Source organism: Hipposideros armiger, unplaced genomic scaffold (genome assembly GCF_001890085.2).
Source record: "Hipposideros armiger isolate ML-2016 unplaced genomic scaffold, ASM189008v1 scaffold_166, whole genome shotgun sequence".
In the NCBI taxonomy this organism is placed as follows: Eukaryota; Metazoa; Chordata; class Mammalia; order Chiroptera; family Hipposideridae; genus Hipposideros; species Hipposideros armiger.
Window position 1 is genome coordinate 1,662,122 of NW_017731516.1, and position 17,749 is coordinate 1,679,870.

The window sequence follows — 17,749 nt, forward strand, 5'->3', positions numbered from 1 at the left end:
AGTTATTAATAGTATATTTAGTCAGTATAGTTAGCATAGTTATTGTTTTTGAGTGCAGTTAGTAATATTGTTGATACAGTTAGTATATTTAGTCACAGTAGTTAGCATACTTATTATTTGTTAGTACTGTTAGTAATATTGATAGTTATTAATAGTATATTTAGTCAGCTTAGTTAGCAGTTGTTTGTTAGTATAGTTAATATTGATAGAGTATTAATAGTATATTTAGTCAACGTAGTTTGCATAATTATTGTTTGTAGTTAGTAATATTGATAGTTATTATACTATATTCAGTCAGTTTAGTTAACATAGTTATTGTTTGTTAGCAGTTAGTAATATTGATAGTTATTAATAGTATATTTAGTCGGTGTAGTTTTCATAGTTATTATTTGTTAGCACAGTTAGTAATATCAATAGTTATTAATAGTATATTTAGTCAGTGTAGTTAGCATAGTAATTGTTAGCAGTAATATTGTCATTAATAGTATATTTAGTCAGCATAGTTATATAGTTATTGTTTGTTAGTACAGTTAGTAATATTGAGTTATTAATAGTATATTTAGTCAGTACAGTTAGCATAGTTATTATTTTATAGTACAGTTAGTAATATTGATGATAGAGTTAGTATATTTATCACAGTACTTAGCATAGCTATTGTTTGTTAGAAGTGTTAGTATTATCGATAGTTATTAATAGTATATTTAGTCAGTGTAGTTAGCATTGTAATTGTTTGTTAGCAGTAATATTGAGTCATTAATAGTATATTTAGTCAGCATAGTTATATAGTTATTGTTTTTGAATACAGTTAGTAATATTGATAGTTATTAATAGTATATTTAGTCAGCATAGTTTTCACAGTTTGTTAGCACAGTTAGTAATATTGATAGAGGTATTAATAGTATATTTAGTCAGCATAGTTAGCATCTTTACGGTTTGTTTGCACAGTTAGTAATATCGTTGATAGAGTTAGTATATTTAGTCAGTAGTTAACATAGTTATTGTTTGTTAGTACAGTTAGTAATATTGATAGTTATTAAAGTACATTTAGTCAGGATAGTTTGCAGAAATATTTTTTGTTAGTACAGTTAGTAATATTGTTGATACAGTTAGTATATTTAGTCAGAGTAGTTAGCATAGTTTTTTGTTAACACAGTAATATTGATAGTTATTAACAGTATATTTAGTCAGTATAGTTAGCATACTTATTGTTTGTTATCACAGTTGGTGAGTTCAGTTAGTATCATCAGTGAGTGCAGTATGGACACAAACCGCATATTTAAAATTAAAAAATTGACTGGGAAGGTAAAGGCTTTTCATCCTCCGGGGCTCCAGAGCCGTAGTCCATCCCCAGCTGCTGAGGCCAGGACCAATACCCCTGCACCCATCCAGGGCTCCAAAATCACCACTCTCAAGCCCAGCACGAGTTCCAGGACCACCACTCCTGAGCCCAGAACAGACTCCAAGACTGTCACTCCCAAGCCCAGTCTGGAATCCTGGACCGCCACTCCCAAGCCCAGACCAAACTCCAGGACCACCACTCCCGAGCCCAACCCCAGCTCCAGGACCACCACTCCCGAGCCCAGACCAGACTCCAGGACCACCAATGAAAGAGCTGAACTCCAGGTTCGCATAGTGCAGGTAAAGCCTGCAGGGCTCCAGAGCCATTGTCCTTCCCCAGCCGCTGAGGCCAGGACCACCAGTCCAGCACCCATCCAGGGCTCCAAAATCACCACTCCTGAGCCCAGCACGAGCTCTAGGACCATCACTCCCCAGTCTAGCGCGAGCTCCAGGACCACCACTCCTGAGCCCAGACAAGAATCGAGGACCACCACTTCCGAGCCCAGCCCAAGTTCCAGGACCACCAATCCTAAGTTCGGCCCGCACTTCAGCATCCTCATTCCCGAGCCTATCCCAGAATCCAGGACCCCAACTTCTGAATCTAGCCCAAAGTCCAGCACCACCATCCTTAGCCCAGCCTCCCCCACCCCCCATGTCACCCTGGAGACTATCCCTCCAGCAGCAACAGTGGAAATCGAGGGGAAAGCCAGGGCCGCCGGGGACTGGTTAGGAGATGCTTAAGTTTTCTGGGAAGGTTCTGCTGTCTGAGACCCAATAAGGGGCTCTGTAGACTAAGGCAGATAAAGGCAGGCAGGGGAGGTCAGGCGATTGTTCCTGCATACAACATTAAAAAAAAAAAAAGCTGAAGTCCAGTGTCACAGCATGCAGTCAAAGCCACAGTCCCTCCCCAGCCCAGGAGGCCCAGCCAGAGTGCTGCAGACTCCAGCAGGCAGGGCAGCAGCCCATGGGCCACGAGTCAGGGCAGAAGGCCCGAGAGTCTGCCGGTCCATCAGCCAATCCTGAGTCTAGCACTTGTCCTAGGCTCAGCAGTTGACTCAGAAGTGGTGGTGCTGGACTCCAGGATTGGTAATAGACCGGCAGACTCCTGGGCCCTCTGCCCCGACCCAAGGCCAACAGGCCACTGCCATGTGTGCTGGAAACTGGCGCAATCCAGCTGATCCTCCTGGGCTGGAGAGGAACCAATACTATAAAACTCCAGAGGATGGAAGGGCCCCACCTGCATGGTGTGACACTGGACTTCGAATCTGGTGAATGGCTGAGCCCAGGAAGACCACTACACCATCCATCCCAGGATCCAGAACCACCACTCATGAGCCCAGCACGTGCTCCAAACCAGCACTCCTGAGCTGAGCCCAGAATCCAAATCCACCACTCCCAAGCCCAGCCCAGAATCCAGGACCGCCAGTCCCAAGCCCATCCCGGGCTCCAGGACGGGGACTCATGAGCCCAGCACGTGCTCCAGACTGCCAATCCCAAGTCCAGCCTGTGCTCCAGAGCCACCACTCCAGAATCTAGCCATGCTCTAGGACCACCATTCTGCAGCCTAGCCCAGAATCCAGGACCACCACTCCCGAGCCCAGCCATGCTCCAGGACCACCATGCCAGAATCCAGGACTGCCACTCCTGAGCCCAGCCATGCTCCAGGACAGCCATTCCCCAGCCCAGCCCAAATCCAAGACCTCCACTTCTGAGCGTGGCCCAGATCCAGGACCCCCACTTCAGAGCCCAGCCAAGCACTAGGACCGCCACTCCCGAGCCCAGCCTAGAATCCAGGACCGGCACTACCGAGCCCAGTGCAGAATCCGGGACCGCCACATCCGAGCCCAGCCCTGGCTCCAGGACCACCACTCCTGAGCCTAGCCCAGAATCCAGAACCGCCACTCACGAGCCCAGCCCAGAATGCAGGACAGCCACTCCCGAGTCCAGCCTCTGCTCCAGATTTCCCACCCCAGAGCCCAGCCCATGCTCCAGGATTGCCACTCTTGAGTGTAAACCATGCTCTAGGATGCCACTCCAGAGCCCATCCCAGGATCCAGAACCGCCACTCTCGAGCCCAGCCTGGGCTCCAGGACAACCACTGCCAAGCCCAGCCCAGAATCCAGGACTGCCACTCCCAAGCCTAGCCCAGGCTCCAGGATGGAGACTCCTGAGCTCAGTGCATGCTCCAGGACCGCCACTCCCGAGCCCAGCCCATGCTCGAGGACTGCCACAACCGAGCCCACCCTGTGCTCCAGGACAGCCACTCCTGAACCTAGCCCGGGCTCCAGGATGGCCACTCCCAAACCCAGCCCAGAATCCAGGACCGCCACTCTGGAGCCCAGCACGGGCTCTAGCACCACCACTCCCGAGCCTAGCCGGTGCTCCAGGACCACCAAACCTGAGCCCAGCCCATGCTCCTGGACCGCCACTTTGGAACCCAGCCCAAAATCCAAGCCACCACTCCTGAGCCCAGCCCAGAATCCAGGACCACCACTCCCTAGCCCAGCCAATAATCCAGGACTGCCACTCCACAGACCAGTCCATAATCCAGGACTGCCACATTGGAGCCCAGCTGGGGCTTCAAGTCTGCCACTCCTGCCCTGCCCATGCTCCAGGACCACCATTCCCCAGCCCAGCCCAAAATCCAAGATCTCCACTTCTGAGCCCAGCCTGGAATCCAGGACCCCCACTCCAGACCCCAGCCCAGAATCCAGGACAGCCACATCCGAGCCCAGCCAGGGCTTCAGGACTGCCACTCCCACCCAGCTCATGCTCCAGGACCACCACTCCTGAGCCCAGCCCAGGCTCCAGGATGGCGACTCCTGAGCCCAGTCCATGCTCCAGGACCGCCAATCCCAAGTCCAGCCTGTGCTCCAGGACCACCACTCCAGAGCCTAGCCATGCTCTAGGACCACCATTCCGCAGCCCAGCCTGGAATCTAGGACCGCCACACCCGAGCACAGCCCAGAATCCAGGACCGCCATACCTGAGCCCAGCCCTGGCTCCCGGACCACAACTCCCAAGCCAATCCGAGGTTCCCTCAGTATTTTAAACAATGCTATTTTGCTTGGGTCTTTAATACAGGGCTGAATTCCAAGTACTGTCCTAGGCACTGAAGACATAGTGATAAACAAAACTGACCTACTTTTATGGTATCTACCTTCTATAAGGGTATACTGTAATGGGGAAGGTACAAAGTCGACCAGTTTGATGCAGTAGAAAAGAGTGGCTGAGAACATTGTCTCTGGAGTCAAACCAGATCGCCAATCCTGCTCCTTCACCTAATGGCTGGGTGACGTTAGGCAACTTATTTAACCTTTTTAGGCCTTAGTTTTATCATCTATAATGGTACCTAGTGTGGTTCTAGGGATTAAATAAGACAATGTGAGTAAATGCTTAGCCCAGTGCACAGTAGTACATGGTAAATAAATAGATGCTATTTGTTATTATAAAAGTAATAACAAGTATCATGAGTGTTATAAAAGGATAAGTACAAGATCACATGAAAGCATAAAACAGGAAGAGATAATCTATTCAGGAGGCCTTAGGGTACTAGGAATTAGCTAGGAGAATTAGGGTGGGAGTAGTGAAGATTGGTAAGAGTATCTTGGGGACTGGGAAGAGTGTTATGACATGAAATGATGATGGAGGGCCTTATAAGTTAGAGAGTAATTTTGAGCTTTATTCATTAGATGGCCAAATTTAGAGAGCTGATTGTTAACATAGAAGGTTTTAACTGGTTATTAGACATAGCCATTAAAAATTAAATAATGTAAAATTGCAATTAAATAAAGACAAAGGTAATAAATACTAAACACCCATCATTTCCTAATTTTTTTTAGTATTATCTATACTCCTAAGATTATTTATGTCTGTTATATCTGTATGATATAAATGTTATATAGAATAGTGTGGTGCTTTACATTACTTCACAACTCTGTGATCAGTGATGTCATGTTGGTAGCTTGAAACCAGCAATGATAGAAGTATTTATATCAGAGAAATTGGGAAAACACTACAAATCAGGGCTTTTCCCCTACCCTGGAGATCCTGTTATTAAACATTTAGTAACACATCACTGATTATAGAAGACAGGTTAGGAATGCATGAATGGAAGCATCAATCCAGTTAAGAGGCTGTTGTAGTAATCCAGAGGGAATAGTCAAGGAAAGATGACCTCCCAGTTTCTGAGTGGATTGTGTTTTCCTTTACTGAGAAAGGGAATATGGGAAATGGAGTAGGTTTGAGGGAATTTGAGGCAATTTCATTAGTACAGTTTTGATGTGAATCTAAGGAACTGAAGAGAGATCTGGGAAATACTGAGACACCTGGCCAATAGATCTGGAACTCATTAAGAGAGATTTGGACTGGAGATACTGACTTGGGAGGCATCAACAAGTAAATGTTAACTGAGACCACAGAACAGTTGAAATCTTTTTAGTAAGAGTATGAAGACCTAGGTCGGGGTGAAGAGAGATTGAAGATGGGCTAAAGAAGTAAGATGAAAACCCCACAATTAGGGTCAAATGAAAAGTAGAGTATTTGAAAGAGGAAATGATCACATGCCATGAAAAAGTCATGTAGGAGTGACAACTCATGTTAGCAAATACAGTTTCATGAGATTATTACACTTGATCTTAGCCAAAAGGCTGAGAAGCGATTCAGAAGATTATTGAGGAGATTTACACTGGAGTGGGTGGAGTAAGAGATAAGAAAAATGGTGACAGTCAAGTTTAGGCAACATAACATTTTTTATATAAATCTATCATAACGGGGATGAAGTCTACCAATGTTCTCGGAGACGAGTTAGTTAATATTGTTTGTTTATATGAAATAGAAATGTATTTTTATTATACCTAATGTTTTTTTAAGGCCTAAATTTCTGGGGTTACACATGAAAATGTTAATTTCATAGGCGGCAAATGGTCAAATATGGAAAGGAGGTATGCATGCTACTGGACCATGGTCCATCTCTTAAATCCAATATTATTGGTGCCTTGACTCCTCCCTTACTCTCATCTTCCAAATCAAATTATCAAATATAGGAGTTTCTCTTCAAACATTTCTCAAATATGTCCATTTCTTTCCATCCCTCCTGTTAGTATCACTCTAGTATAGGCCACTGGATTATTAGTAATATAATATTTTACTGCAGGTTCCTGTTTTTTCTCTATCAGCTCTCACCTCTTCTACTCTAGTGCTGCTGGTGACGCCAGCAATTAACTATTGTTTAGTTGACACTATAGCAGAATTTCTCTGTGAAACAGTATGTAAATTAACATTCTTTAATAAGCTCTTTTCTCATCAAAATCATCTTTTGATGATGCTTGACCAGCACTTTAAATACTATAATTCTCTACACTGAAGCCAGAGGGCCTTTTAATATGCACATCTAATCATTCCAGTCTTTTAAAACCCTCCCTGGCTTCTCAAATACTAATTGGATAAAATAGGAAATCCTTAAAGGAGCATACGGGACCAAATCTTCAACCTTTGGATGAAATCTCACATCCTTTGGGAAGTGCTCTTTGACTTTACAAGGCTAAGGTGGGTCTGCCTGAATGTCTCTTCTGTGGCACTTAACTGTAATTATTTATGTCTTTTTTCTCATTATACTCTAAACCCCAGGAGTATAAGAATTTTCTGGATCCCTGGCACAATGGCAGGCAATTAAGAACTTGTACACTTTTGATGCGTGTATGAATAAAGCACTACATTTGCATGAAATAGGTGAAAAACAAAAATCACAAAGATTTTTTTTTAAGTGGCAACTTTTAATAAGATGGGTACATTTAGTCATAACGAGGTAGGGAAAAGGTCAAGGATAGAATTTCTACATTCTAAGATCATATTAACTTGTGAAGTATATAAAATTAGAACTGTTTGCACTTAACTTTTTTAATGCTTCTTTTCTTCAGCCAAAGGTAGGCACTCGCAGAGAAGAGAGTAAATAGTTACCGAGCACTTATTATATTTAATGTAGTGTTCAAAGTGCTTTCAAGAGTTCTGATTTGACAGAACTAAATTTTGATTGTTCTTCCAGCAAACGAAGTAAAAACAAACCGTAGGTTCTTTTTATTACTCTGTTCTAGTAAGAATAGCAGGCTTATCTTTTGTAGTTTCATTAACATTGCTTATTATCAATGGTGATGACAGTTCCTCTGCAGTTACTGTATGTGACTATTAAAAATCTAAATGCTTCCCATGTCAATTCAGCTAGTGAGAATTTCCTACTTTTAACGGTAACGGATTTTAAGGTGATTGCCGACTTGAACAGGAAGATCTTGCTTCCTCTTAACGGCTTCATTAATGTCAAGTCCGGTCTAATATATAGGAGTAAAAAAGTAGAAAATGAAGGTATCCTCCTGTCACTTTTTCTACTAGGAATAATAACCGTACAGAACTTGGATTTCTTTTATTAAAGGGAGTAAATCTTACCCGAAGGGAGAGAAAAATTGGACAGATTTGAGAGACACACACAAAGAGCAAATATGTTTCCCTGCTACCACCTAGGTAGTGAAGTTGTTAGAATTACTTAGAATCCTCCTGTTCCTTCCACACAAGCAATACTCAGTCTAGCAGCTCGCGTTTTCGTCTCACCCCCACTCCCTGCCCAGGTTACCTGTGAAAGCTGATGTTAATGTGCTTGTTGTAGGTAGTAGCACAGCCCGCGGCGGCGCAATTGGTCGGCATTTCCCTTTCCCCCTCATTCGGCGCTGTCTTAAGCCTGTTCTGAGGCGCTGGCTGCTACGATTCCTTTGGGCAGAAACTGGGCAAGTGAGGCAGGGGAAGGGCCCACCGAGCTGAGTCGTGGGAGCTGGGTGGGAAGAAAGACGTGTGTTTGTGTGTGGCGGGGCGAGGCGGGGCGGGGTGTGTGTGTGTGTGTGTGTGTGGGGGGGGGGGGTCAACCTTCCCTTTCTCTTTATTAATATGGCGGACTTGAGCCAGCAGAGCCAACAGTCCTGGAACTCCAGTCGCCTTCCCTTGCCTTCACCAACATGGCGGAAACACCCAGACCCCCTCCCTAGTCTCCAAAAGGGAGTGGGACTATTGCGTCTCTTTGGCAGCTGTCCTCGGAGCAATTAAAAAGAAGAGGTATTCTCCACCCCCTGGTCCCCCATTACTATGAAACTCTCGAGGCCAAGATTTAAGAACAGGCCCGCCCACCCCACCACGCACCCAGATATATCAATCCAGAGTCTGAGGTGGGTGTAAGCGTTGGCTGGAAAGACAAACCCTAGAGAGGAAAGAGAGACTACAAGTCCCACTGAGAGTCGCGTTGTCTTAATTATCGCGGGAACTGGGAGCCTTGTTTCCTGCGTGTCACAGGAAGTGACATCATGGGAAGAGCCACTTCCAGAGCCCCTTTCTCGCGAGGCGGAAGAGCGCCGATCGCGGAGGAGCAAGGGGGCGCTAGGCAAAGGAACTGGGTTGCGACGGTCCGGCGAGAAAGGGTTGGGGTGCGGGGAAGTTGGGGAGCAGAGCCAGCTATAGGTGTCTGAGTAGGGTAAGGCCGCACCGACCCGGTCCGTTAGGAAAGAAGGGAACCGAGGAGGAAGGCAATTGTCGGGCGGATCCCGGACCGAGGGCTAAGGTTGTGAGGCAGGCGCTGCTTCGGGGATGGCGACCGCAGATACTCCGGCCTCCAGTGGCCTCTCGCCCAAGGAAGAAGGGGAGCTAGAAGATGGGGAGATCAGCGACGACGATAACAACAGCCAGATACGGAGCCGGAGCAGCAGCAGCAGCAGTGGCGGCGGGCTGTTACTGTATCCGCGGCGAAGGCCTCCTCACACGGCCCGGGGCGGTGGATCCGGCGGAGGCGGTGGCTCCTCGTCGTCGTCGTCGTCGTCTCAGCAGCAGCTGAGGAATTTCTCACGCTCGCGGCACGCGTCGGAGCGGGGCCACCTCAGGGGACACAGCAGCTACCGACCCAAAGAGCCATTCCGGTCTCACCCGCCCTCTGTGCGGATGCCTTCGAACTCACTGTCCGAAAGCAGCCCCCGGCCGTCCTTCTGGGAGCGGAGCCACATCGCCTTGGACCGTTTCCGCTTTCGAGGCAGGCCTTACCGGGGTGGGAGTCGCTGGAGTCGGGGACGTGGAGGGGGTGAGCGAGGAGGCAAGCCGGGGGGCAGACCACCTCTGGGAGGAGGAGCGGGACCCGGATTCAGCAGCAGTCAGAGCTGGCGAGAGCCCTCTCCACTTCGGAAGAGTTGTATCCTTAACGTGGCGGTCTGCCCTGGGTGTGTCCCAGAAGTTCCTTTAGCGTCATTACTAGGTCTGAGATGAGTAACTTTTCTGAACCTTCAGAACCGCTTATTTGTCACTATGTCAATTTAAAGTAAGTTCTTTGGTCGTCCGCATGTGTCACGCTATAGTGTTTAAGATTGCTTTATTGGGTATGTTGCTTTTTAACATTAACGTGTCATGGTTTGGGGCCAAGCTAGTGGAATCTAAGTCTCAAATCAGATCTGTAATAGTTCATCAGAAGCCCGAGTTTCATTAGCATTTGTTTCTGCTGGCACAGAAACTTTGTATGTGAGGTTGACTCAGAAATAGGGAGAAAAAAAATAGTCAAACAGTTTGGGGAATACTGTTGCTTATGTCATATTGCACTTTTGACATTGAAAATTATGAAGTTTCATTCTGTGCAACCCTACTGTTTTTATTTGTTATTTTGTTTTTACCTTTTTTGATTTATTCTTACATATTGATGCCATTTAAATTGGAAAAAAAAAGACCTGGTATCTTCAGAACCAACTCTATTTAGAGCTTTTAAAATTCATATATCTTTTTGGAAAACTTGATCTCCTTAACGTCTCTATTTCTTACTTTCACTTTTTGGACATTTTATAACTCTTAGTGCTGACAAATGTGGGCCAAAGAGACAATGATAAACTTAACGGTATTTTAATTTTAATATATTGGAAGTCACGGGGCATATGGGAGGGTGGAGATTATAGAGAGGTTGGGAAAATGGCAAAATATCTGATTTTTGTTCCCTCTAACTTAATTCTTGGTTATCATTAACATTCCTGCGTTTACTCAGGATTATACCGAGGAATCAATCTTCTGAAGGTTTGCTGTTTTGTAATGGGTTTGTAGAACAGTGTCTTGACTTACTCTATGATAACTGCATAAAAATAGTTTACTAAGCACTTTTATTACTGGTTGTCATCTCCATGGTGTAATGACTTTTTAATATATTCATTATATGTGAGACTTACATATAATGACATTTGTTTGGAAGACACTCAACATTATTTTAATAAAATACTTAGAGCCATATGGTCTTTTCCAGATGTCAAGATATAAAGGGGGCAAGAGATGTAGGTTTATGTAAGAAATATTGTAGCAGCTTCTGGTGCTAGTGCCCCGAAAAAGAACTTACTTCTACAACCAAAAGTTGGGTTAGGAGCATTCCAGGATTATTTCAGAAAAAATCATGTAGGTATTTAACTTTTTAAAAGAGATGTAACTTCAGTAAAGTTAGAGAACCAGTCCCAGCCCAAGATATTTTTTAACCAAGGATTTCATAATAGTCAATTGTGAATCTAAAAACAAAAACATATTTAAGCATATATATGTGTATATTTTTAAGAATAGAAAAAATGAAACTTGTAATTTGTGTTGGAGAGACAAACGGAAATAATTATAGTTTAATGTAAAAAGTTCAAATTGAGGTACATAAAATTATTAGCTCAAAGTTTTTTCTCAATTTATCCTGTATTAGAAAAAGGGGTGATGCCTATCTCCTGCCTTTGCCTACTTTCTGTCCATTCATTTAGTACCAGTTTGGCCTCTGCCATATGTCTTTATTAATTGAGTTTATATGTTTTTGTTAATAAACAGGCATGATGTTGTGAAAAAAAGTGCAGGAAGATATTCAGTCTGATTTCTGTAGTATCTTAATCAGAAATGAGCTATCTTGCTGTTTTTCTTTTCACAGATGCTGCACTTTAGAAAAGGATACTTGTTTTGATCCTCTTCTCATTATTTTTCTTGTGAAGTATTATTAACCCATCCTAGCGGTGGTATTCTTTGTAAGAATTTGTGAAGGGAAAGCATAGTTCCCGGACACTTTCGTATAATGTGAGCAAACAAAATTTGTAATACAAAATTTTATTAATTCAGATTCCTTTAATAAGATTGTACTCAGTTTAATTCATATTTTCATTGCTGATTATAATAGGATTTTCATTTTACAAATATTGCATTAAGAAAGAATAAGGATTATTATTCTGTGATTCATTTCCATTATCTAGAAGTGAAGTGGCATGACTACAAGTGGTTGTTTTTTTCTTAACTTCTTTCTGTAATTATTAAGATATGCTGGATGCAGCTTTAAAGAACAGAGTAAACCAGTATTCTATTGCAGTACTTATTTTCATTCTCATTTTTAATTTTTCTTACTTATAGACGCTTGGTCAGTTAATTTTAGTATCTGTCTTCTTTGGATGACTACTGTTTTATTAAACTTTCAGGTCTCCTGAGAGCTAAAATATTAGGCCAGTGTCTCTCATCAGTAGAAAGACATTCTATTTTCACCTGCAGTTGTACAGGTTGACTAGCAGTTCTATTTTCTAACCAGGTTTCAGTTAGAAATTGCATTTAGAGCAGCTTAAAATTAAATCTTGTAAGTGTTGGTTTCACCCTGGCTGTCTTGTATAGACAGAAGTAAAAGATTTCATTTAGCCTTGAAGGAGATTAGTCAGTTACAGTCATAACTATTACTTTTCCTCATTTTCCTGTCCTTTTGTTATTTCTTGTTAGTATATGGAATCTTTACAAATGTTTCCAAAGTCCTCTTATTATTATTATTTTTTTAAAGATTTTATTGGGAAATTGGGGGACAGGAAGAGCGTTGGGGAATTGGGGAAGGAGAATAGACAAGTTGCTGTCCTTCTGTTCCTGAGTCTAGTTGTGGAGGACTTCACTTCACTGGCCCATGTTGGTATTATCATTGCGCTCTTCCCGGGTGAGACAGATTGGTTACCAGTCACTGGATGGCCCCTCATAGTGGTTCTTGGCAGCTCATGCCAGCTGTGGGCCACTCATGGTAGCTTACGGGCAGCCCCACTGCAGCCTACGCTGTCGCCGGCGACTCATGGCAGCCCAGCTCCAGGTCGAGCTGTTGTTCACCATCTTAGCTGTAGAGGGCGCAGCTTCACTGGGCCTCTTGTGGGATCTAAACTGGGGTCTTGCTGCTCAGAGCTGGTGTCCCAAGCCAACTCTTAACCAATGCGCCACTCGGCTGGCCCCTCTTATTTTTTTAAATTACTGTGGTTGTGCCATTCCATTGAAAAGGGAGATGCAGGGCCTGCTGAGTGAGCTTTCATGAGCCACTGTGAGTGACCATCCATTGGCTGGTGAGCGACTGCCTCACCCAGGAAGAGGGTAATGATTACAATATGGTCCAATAAGCAAAATGGGCTAGTGAAGCAACATCTTCTACGACTAGACTGAAGAACAAAAGGACAACAACTTGTCTGTTCCCCTTCCCCGGTTCCCCAACACTGTTCCCCTCCCAATTTCCCAATAAAAATTTAAAAAAGAAAAAAGAAAAGTGAGATGCATATAATTACAGAATTTATGTACAAAGATTGCATAATGGGGTGGGGGAGCAAGTAATTCTCTGGTTTCATATAGGTGATATTAGCATGAGGGTTAATTTGAAGAACAGAAAAACCTAGACACAAAGCTATGCATAAATTGTGATAATCTGAAAAGGTGAGATTGGAAAGGAAGTAAAGGCATTATATGCTATTATAAGGATTTGGACTCTATTCTTAGTGGGATTTTAAAAAGGAAAGAGATCAGATCAGATTTGTATTCTAGATTAGTCTAGCAGCAGTATGGGGGATGGCTTGTGAGAAATCGAACCCCGCACTCCTATTACCAGGCCAACCTCCTGTTTTACAGTACGTAAAATTGGGTGTGCATTAGAACACTTAGAGGCTAAGTAGAGTTCACTGGAGAGCACTATTATTGCAGGAGTAGGAGAGAAAGGAGTCATGAAAACTTAAAGGGAAAAAAAAAGAGGTAGGGAAACAAGGGGGGAGTGTAGTTATGGAAGCCAAGAGATGGTTTTACAGTGTCCAGTGCTACAGAGAGGTCAGGTAAAAATTAAGGTTTGAAAACATGGTGGATAAACTCAGTCAGCAGAAGCCAGATTCCATTTGGTTGAAGAGTGATAAGAAACTAGTATTCTTTTAAGAAACTTGGCTCTGAAGAGGAGAGATCAGAGAACTCTTTACTGGAACAGTTTTGCTATTGCTACAGAGCTTAAGATTTTCATTTGTAATGTTCATTCAGTTTCTAAAATATTTAGTGGTGATTCCCATTCTTGAATTGGTCATTAGGGAAGTTAAAAATCTCTGCAGGTTGCTTGTCTGTAAGTCATTAAACAGGGAAGAAACATATTTGGGAACTGTAATGCTATATCCTAGCCAATTCATATGATCTATATGACATATTTAAACCACGAAAGTACTTGTTTTTTGTTAATTTCTAGGCAGAGAAGTGAGGTGTAAGGATTCTTATATGTATGAATTACTTTGAATGAACGTTGTAGTTTGGAACTTCGTAGCCATTTTCAAGAAAAGTTATGTTCTATGTATCACTATGTTAGAGAAGAAAATAAAAATAATTGGTTTAGATATCCTTATCTTTAGAGGAAAATTAGAAGATACATTTTGAATACTATTTAAAGGTTTTATTTTTTTGTTATATAACTACCTTCATTGTCTTAGTCGTTGATTATGTTGGATGTTAGTATACTTGATGAGCTCTGAGAATGTTGTGTTGGGTTTTTAAGCAAATGTTTCTTATTCATAAATTAGTCTTAATTATTGTCAGTGTTCATTTTTTTATTTCTATTTTTTTTAATTTGAGAGAAGAAGAAGCTAATTAGAAAGAAGAAACGTTTCCTCCTGATTATCTGAAGTGTAAATTATCCACATCTGTGACAAACCATTCTCCCCCTCTTACTTCAGAAAGGAATCTTTAACATCCAACTCATTATGGGCTTTCCTGATACCTAGAAAGAAGGATGTTATAATCTAACTAGGTGGAATACCTGTGGACACTGTGGGTAATAACTGACACTAGTGATTTTATAAGTGGACTATTTATATGGATATTTGCTAAATTTGGAATATGGGCACATAATGAAAGTGGGCATTAACACATACATTAAATGGAATTTAGTAATTTAAAAATATCACTTCATCTTTCTTGAAAAATAAAGGGAAACAATTCATCTATAACTTAATGCTTTTGTTAAATTAACTGGAAAAAGTTTGGAAACTGTTTCCTTAATATGCTGTTCAGCCAAAAGTTTTGGAAGATCTCCATCAAGGAAACAAAATTATTCATCAAAAAGTGAAAATTGTGGAGAAGAAACTTTTGAAGATTTGCTTTTGAAGTATAAGCAAATACAGTTGGAACTAGAGTGCATCAATAAGGATGAAAAACTAGCTTTGAGTAGCAAAGAAGAGAATGTGCAGGAAGATCCTAAAGCATTGAACTTTGAGGACCAAACAAGCACTGATAATGTCAGTATTACAAAAGACTCAAGTAAGGAAGTCGCTCCTGAGGAAAAAACACAGGTCAAAACTTTTCAGGCATTTGAATTAAAACCACTCAGGCAAAAATTGACTTTACCAGGAGATAAGAACCGTTTGAAAAAAGTTAAAGATGGAACAAAACAGCTTTCCATGAAATCTGACACTACTGAATCTAGTCAAGGTAATTGAATTAAGCATTTCAATTAGTAAAATTTCTTTCTGTAAAGGGGTAACTACTTATTTTGGGTGCGTGCTTCATTGAAATGATTCTAATAATTTATCTGAATTCTTTTTGTACTTTCTATAGAGAGTCATATTATTGAATAATTATGCTTTGTTTCATTCTAATCTTTCTTTTTTGGCTTTACATCATGCTGGTCAGAACTTGTAATACACTTTTTAACATAAGTAATAGTGGGCACCTTAGTTCCCTAACTTAAAGGGAATGCTTTTGACATTTACCATTAAACATGTTTATTAAGTTTTTGTAAGTATCTGTTGGGTAAAGGAGGGTCCCCCTTCCCCCCATTGCTTGTTAGAGATGTTCAGCATGAAATGGATGTTGAAGTTTATCAATTTTTTTTGTTTGTTCATTATTGAGAAGAGCATGCATCTAATTTTTCTCCTTTAATTTATTAGTGTAATGAATGATACTAATTTTGTAGTGTGAAACCACCCTTGTACACTTGGGATAAATCCAGCTAGTTTATATATAATTTCTATACACTGTAGATTGGGTTTAATTTTTTCATTTCCTCTTATAAAGGTATAACATATATATATATATATATATACATATATATATATATGTATATATATAAATTTACCCTTTTTAAATATGTAGTTCCTTGAATTTTGACAAATGCAGGCAGCTGGGTAACCATTGCCAGCCACCACAATTAAGATATGGAACAATTCCATTAACTCCCATCAATTTCCCTATACCCCTTTGTCAGTCCCTCACGTCCTCAACCCTTAGCCCATCTGGTAACCACTGATCTCTTTACCGTCCCTATGGTTTTGCCTTTTCCAGAATGTCATATAAATGCAATCGTATAGTACATTGCCTTTTTTTTTTTTAAGATTTTATTGGGGGATTGGGGGAGGGGAACAAGACAAGTTGCTGTCCTTTTGTTCTTCAGTCTAGTTGTGGAGGACGTCGCTTCACTGGGCCATGTTGGTATTATCATTGCACTCTTCCCGAGTGAGGCAGTCGCTTGCCAGCCATTGGACGGCTGCTCAAGGTGGCTCACAGCAGCCCACTGCAGCAGGGGCTGCAGCTTACGCTGTCGCTGGCGACTCATAGCAGCCCAGGTTGAGCTGTTGTTCACCATCTTAGCTGTAGAGGGCGCAGCGTCACTGGCCCTCATGTGGGATCCGAACTGGGGCCCTGCTTCTCAGAGCTGGCATCCCAAGCCAACTCTTAACCAGCGCGCCACTCGGCTGGCCCAGTACATTGCTTTTTGATTACAACTTCTTTCACTCAGCATGGTGTATTTGAGTTTCATCCATGTGGTTGTATAAGTAGCTCTTTTTTTATTGCTGAGTGTTCCATTGTATGGCTATGCTACAGTTTGTTTATCCATTTCCCACTTGAGCGACATTTGAGTTCTTGCAGTTTGGGGCAATTTAAAACCTTCATACAGGTTTGCTAATGTTTTGTTTAGAGTTTTTCATCTGGGTTCATAGCCTGTAATTTTCCCCCTTTTCCTTGCCAAGTTTAGTATAAGGTTGTGATGTTTGAAATGAGTTGGGGAGTAGTTTCCTCTTTATTCCTTGGGATAGTTCAAGATTGGAATCATTCCTTGGGATATTTGGTAGATCTTGCTGGTAAAAGTGTCTGGGCCTGGATGGAGTTTTTTCTGGTAAGGTTTTAAACTACTAACTGTTCATGTTTTCTAGATGCTTTCTATGTTTGGTAAGGCAGTCAAGGTAAACTATATTTCTAGTAATTTGTCTATTTTCTGTAAGTTGTAAAGTTTATAAAAAGTTATTCTTAAGACTCACCTTTTTTAAATTGTAGCATTTATAAATTGAATCCCCATTTTTTATTTCCCCAGAAATAAGTCCGTAGCTTTTAAAACTCATTTGTTTTCAGCCTATCTTAACTATTAAGATCATTTTGCGCTATGAAATTTCTGTTTAGCTGTGTCTCAGTTTGTGATACGTTACATTTAAAAAATTCACTTATAAATATTTTCTGATTTTTGTTTTTCTTTGACCTGCAGGCTATTTGGAAGTGTGTTTCTTAATGTACAAACATGTAGGTTTTCTAGCTGTATTTTTTGTTACTGATTTCTAAGTCAGTTACATTGTCAGAGAATGAGATCTCTATGATACAAATCTTTTGAAACATTTGTATAGATTTGCTTTATTGTTTAGTATGTGATCAGTTTTTTCAACTGTTCTGTATGTGTTTGAAAGAAACATGGAGGGCCCGCTGAGTGGCGCGTTGGTTAGGAGTTGGATTGGGATGCCTGCTCTGAGCAGCTCTGAGCAGCAGGACCCGGGTTCGGATTCCACATGCAGGCCAGTGACACTGCCCTCTACAGCTAAGATGGTGAACAACAGCCCGACCTGGAGCTGTGCTGCTATGATTTGCCGGCGACAGCGTAGGCTGCATTGAAGCTGCAGTGGGCTGCCATAAGTTACCGTGAGCAGCTGGCAGCCACTGTGAGCTGCCAAGAGCCACCATGAGTGGCCAACCAATGGCCGGCGACCTATCTGCCTCACCTGGGAAGAGCGCAATGATAATACCAACATGGGCCAGTGAAGCGACATCCTCCACAACTAGGCTGAAGAATAAAAGGACAGCAGCTTGTCTGTTCCCCTTCCCCAATTCCCCA

The 17,749-nt window shown here is 42.1% G+C and overlaps 2 protein-coding genes across 3 annotated transcripts in view; one reads left to right on the forward strand and one right to left on the reverse strand.

Moving 5' to 3' along the window:
- The window catches only part of THAP2 (THAP domain containing 2), a 16,513-nt gene extending 7,906 nt beyond the window's left edge, over positions 1-8,607 (reverse strand). The window contains exons 1-2 of one of the 2 annotated variants that reach the window (XM_019651772.1): positions 8,518-8,607; positions 7,961-8,155 (exon numbers count right to left, since the gene is read on the reverse strand). In XM_019651772.1, the coding sequence (XP_019507317.1) occupies positions 7,961-8,031 (71 nt within the window). In that variant the 5' untranslated portion in view covers positions 8,032-8,155; positions 8,518-8,607. The other variant, XM_019651771.1, reaches the window with a different exon arrangement.
- Positions 8,608-8,738: 131 nt separating this feature from the next.
- The window catches only part of ZFC3H1 (zinc finger C3H1-type containing), a 50,960-nt gene continuing 41,949 nt past the window's right edge, over positions 8,739-17,749 (forward strand). The window contains exons 1-2 of the mRNA XM_019651769.1: positions 8,739-9,550; positions 14,668-15,084. Of these exons, the coding sequence (XP_019507314.1) occupies positions 8,959-9,550; positions 14,668-15,084 (1,009 nt within the window). The 5' untranslated portion in view covers positions 8,739-8,958. The remainder of the gene's footprint in view (positions 9,551-14,667; positions 15,085-17,749) is intronic.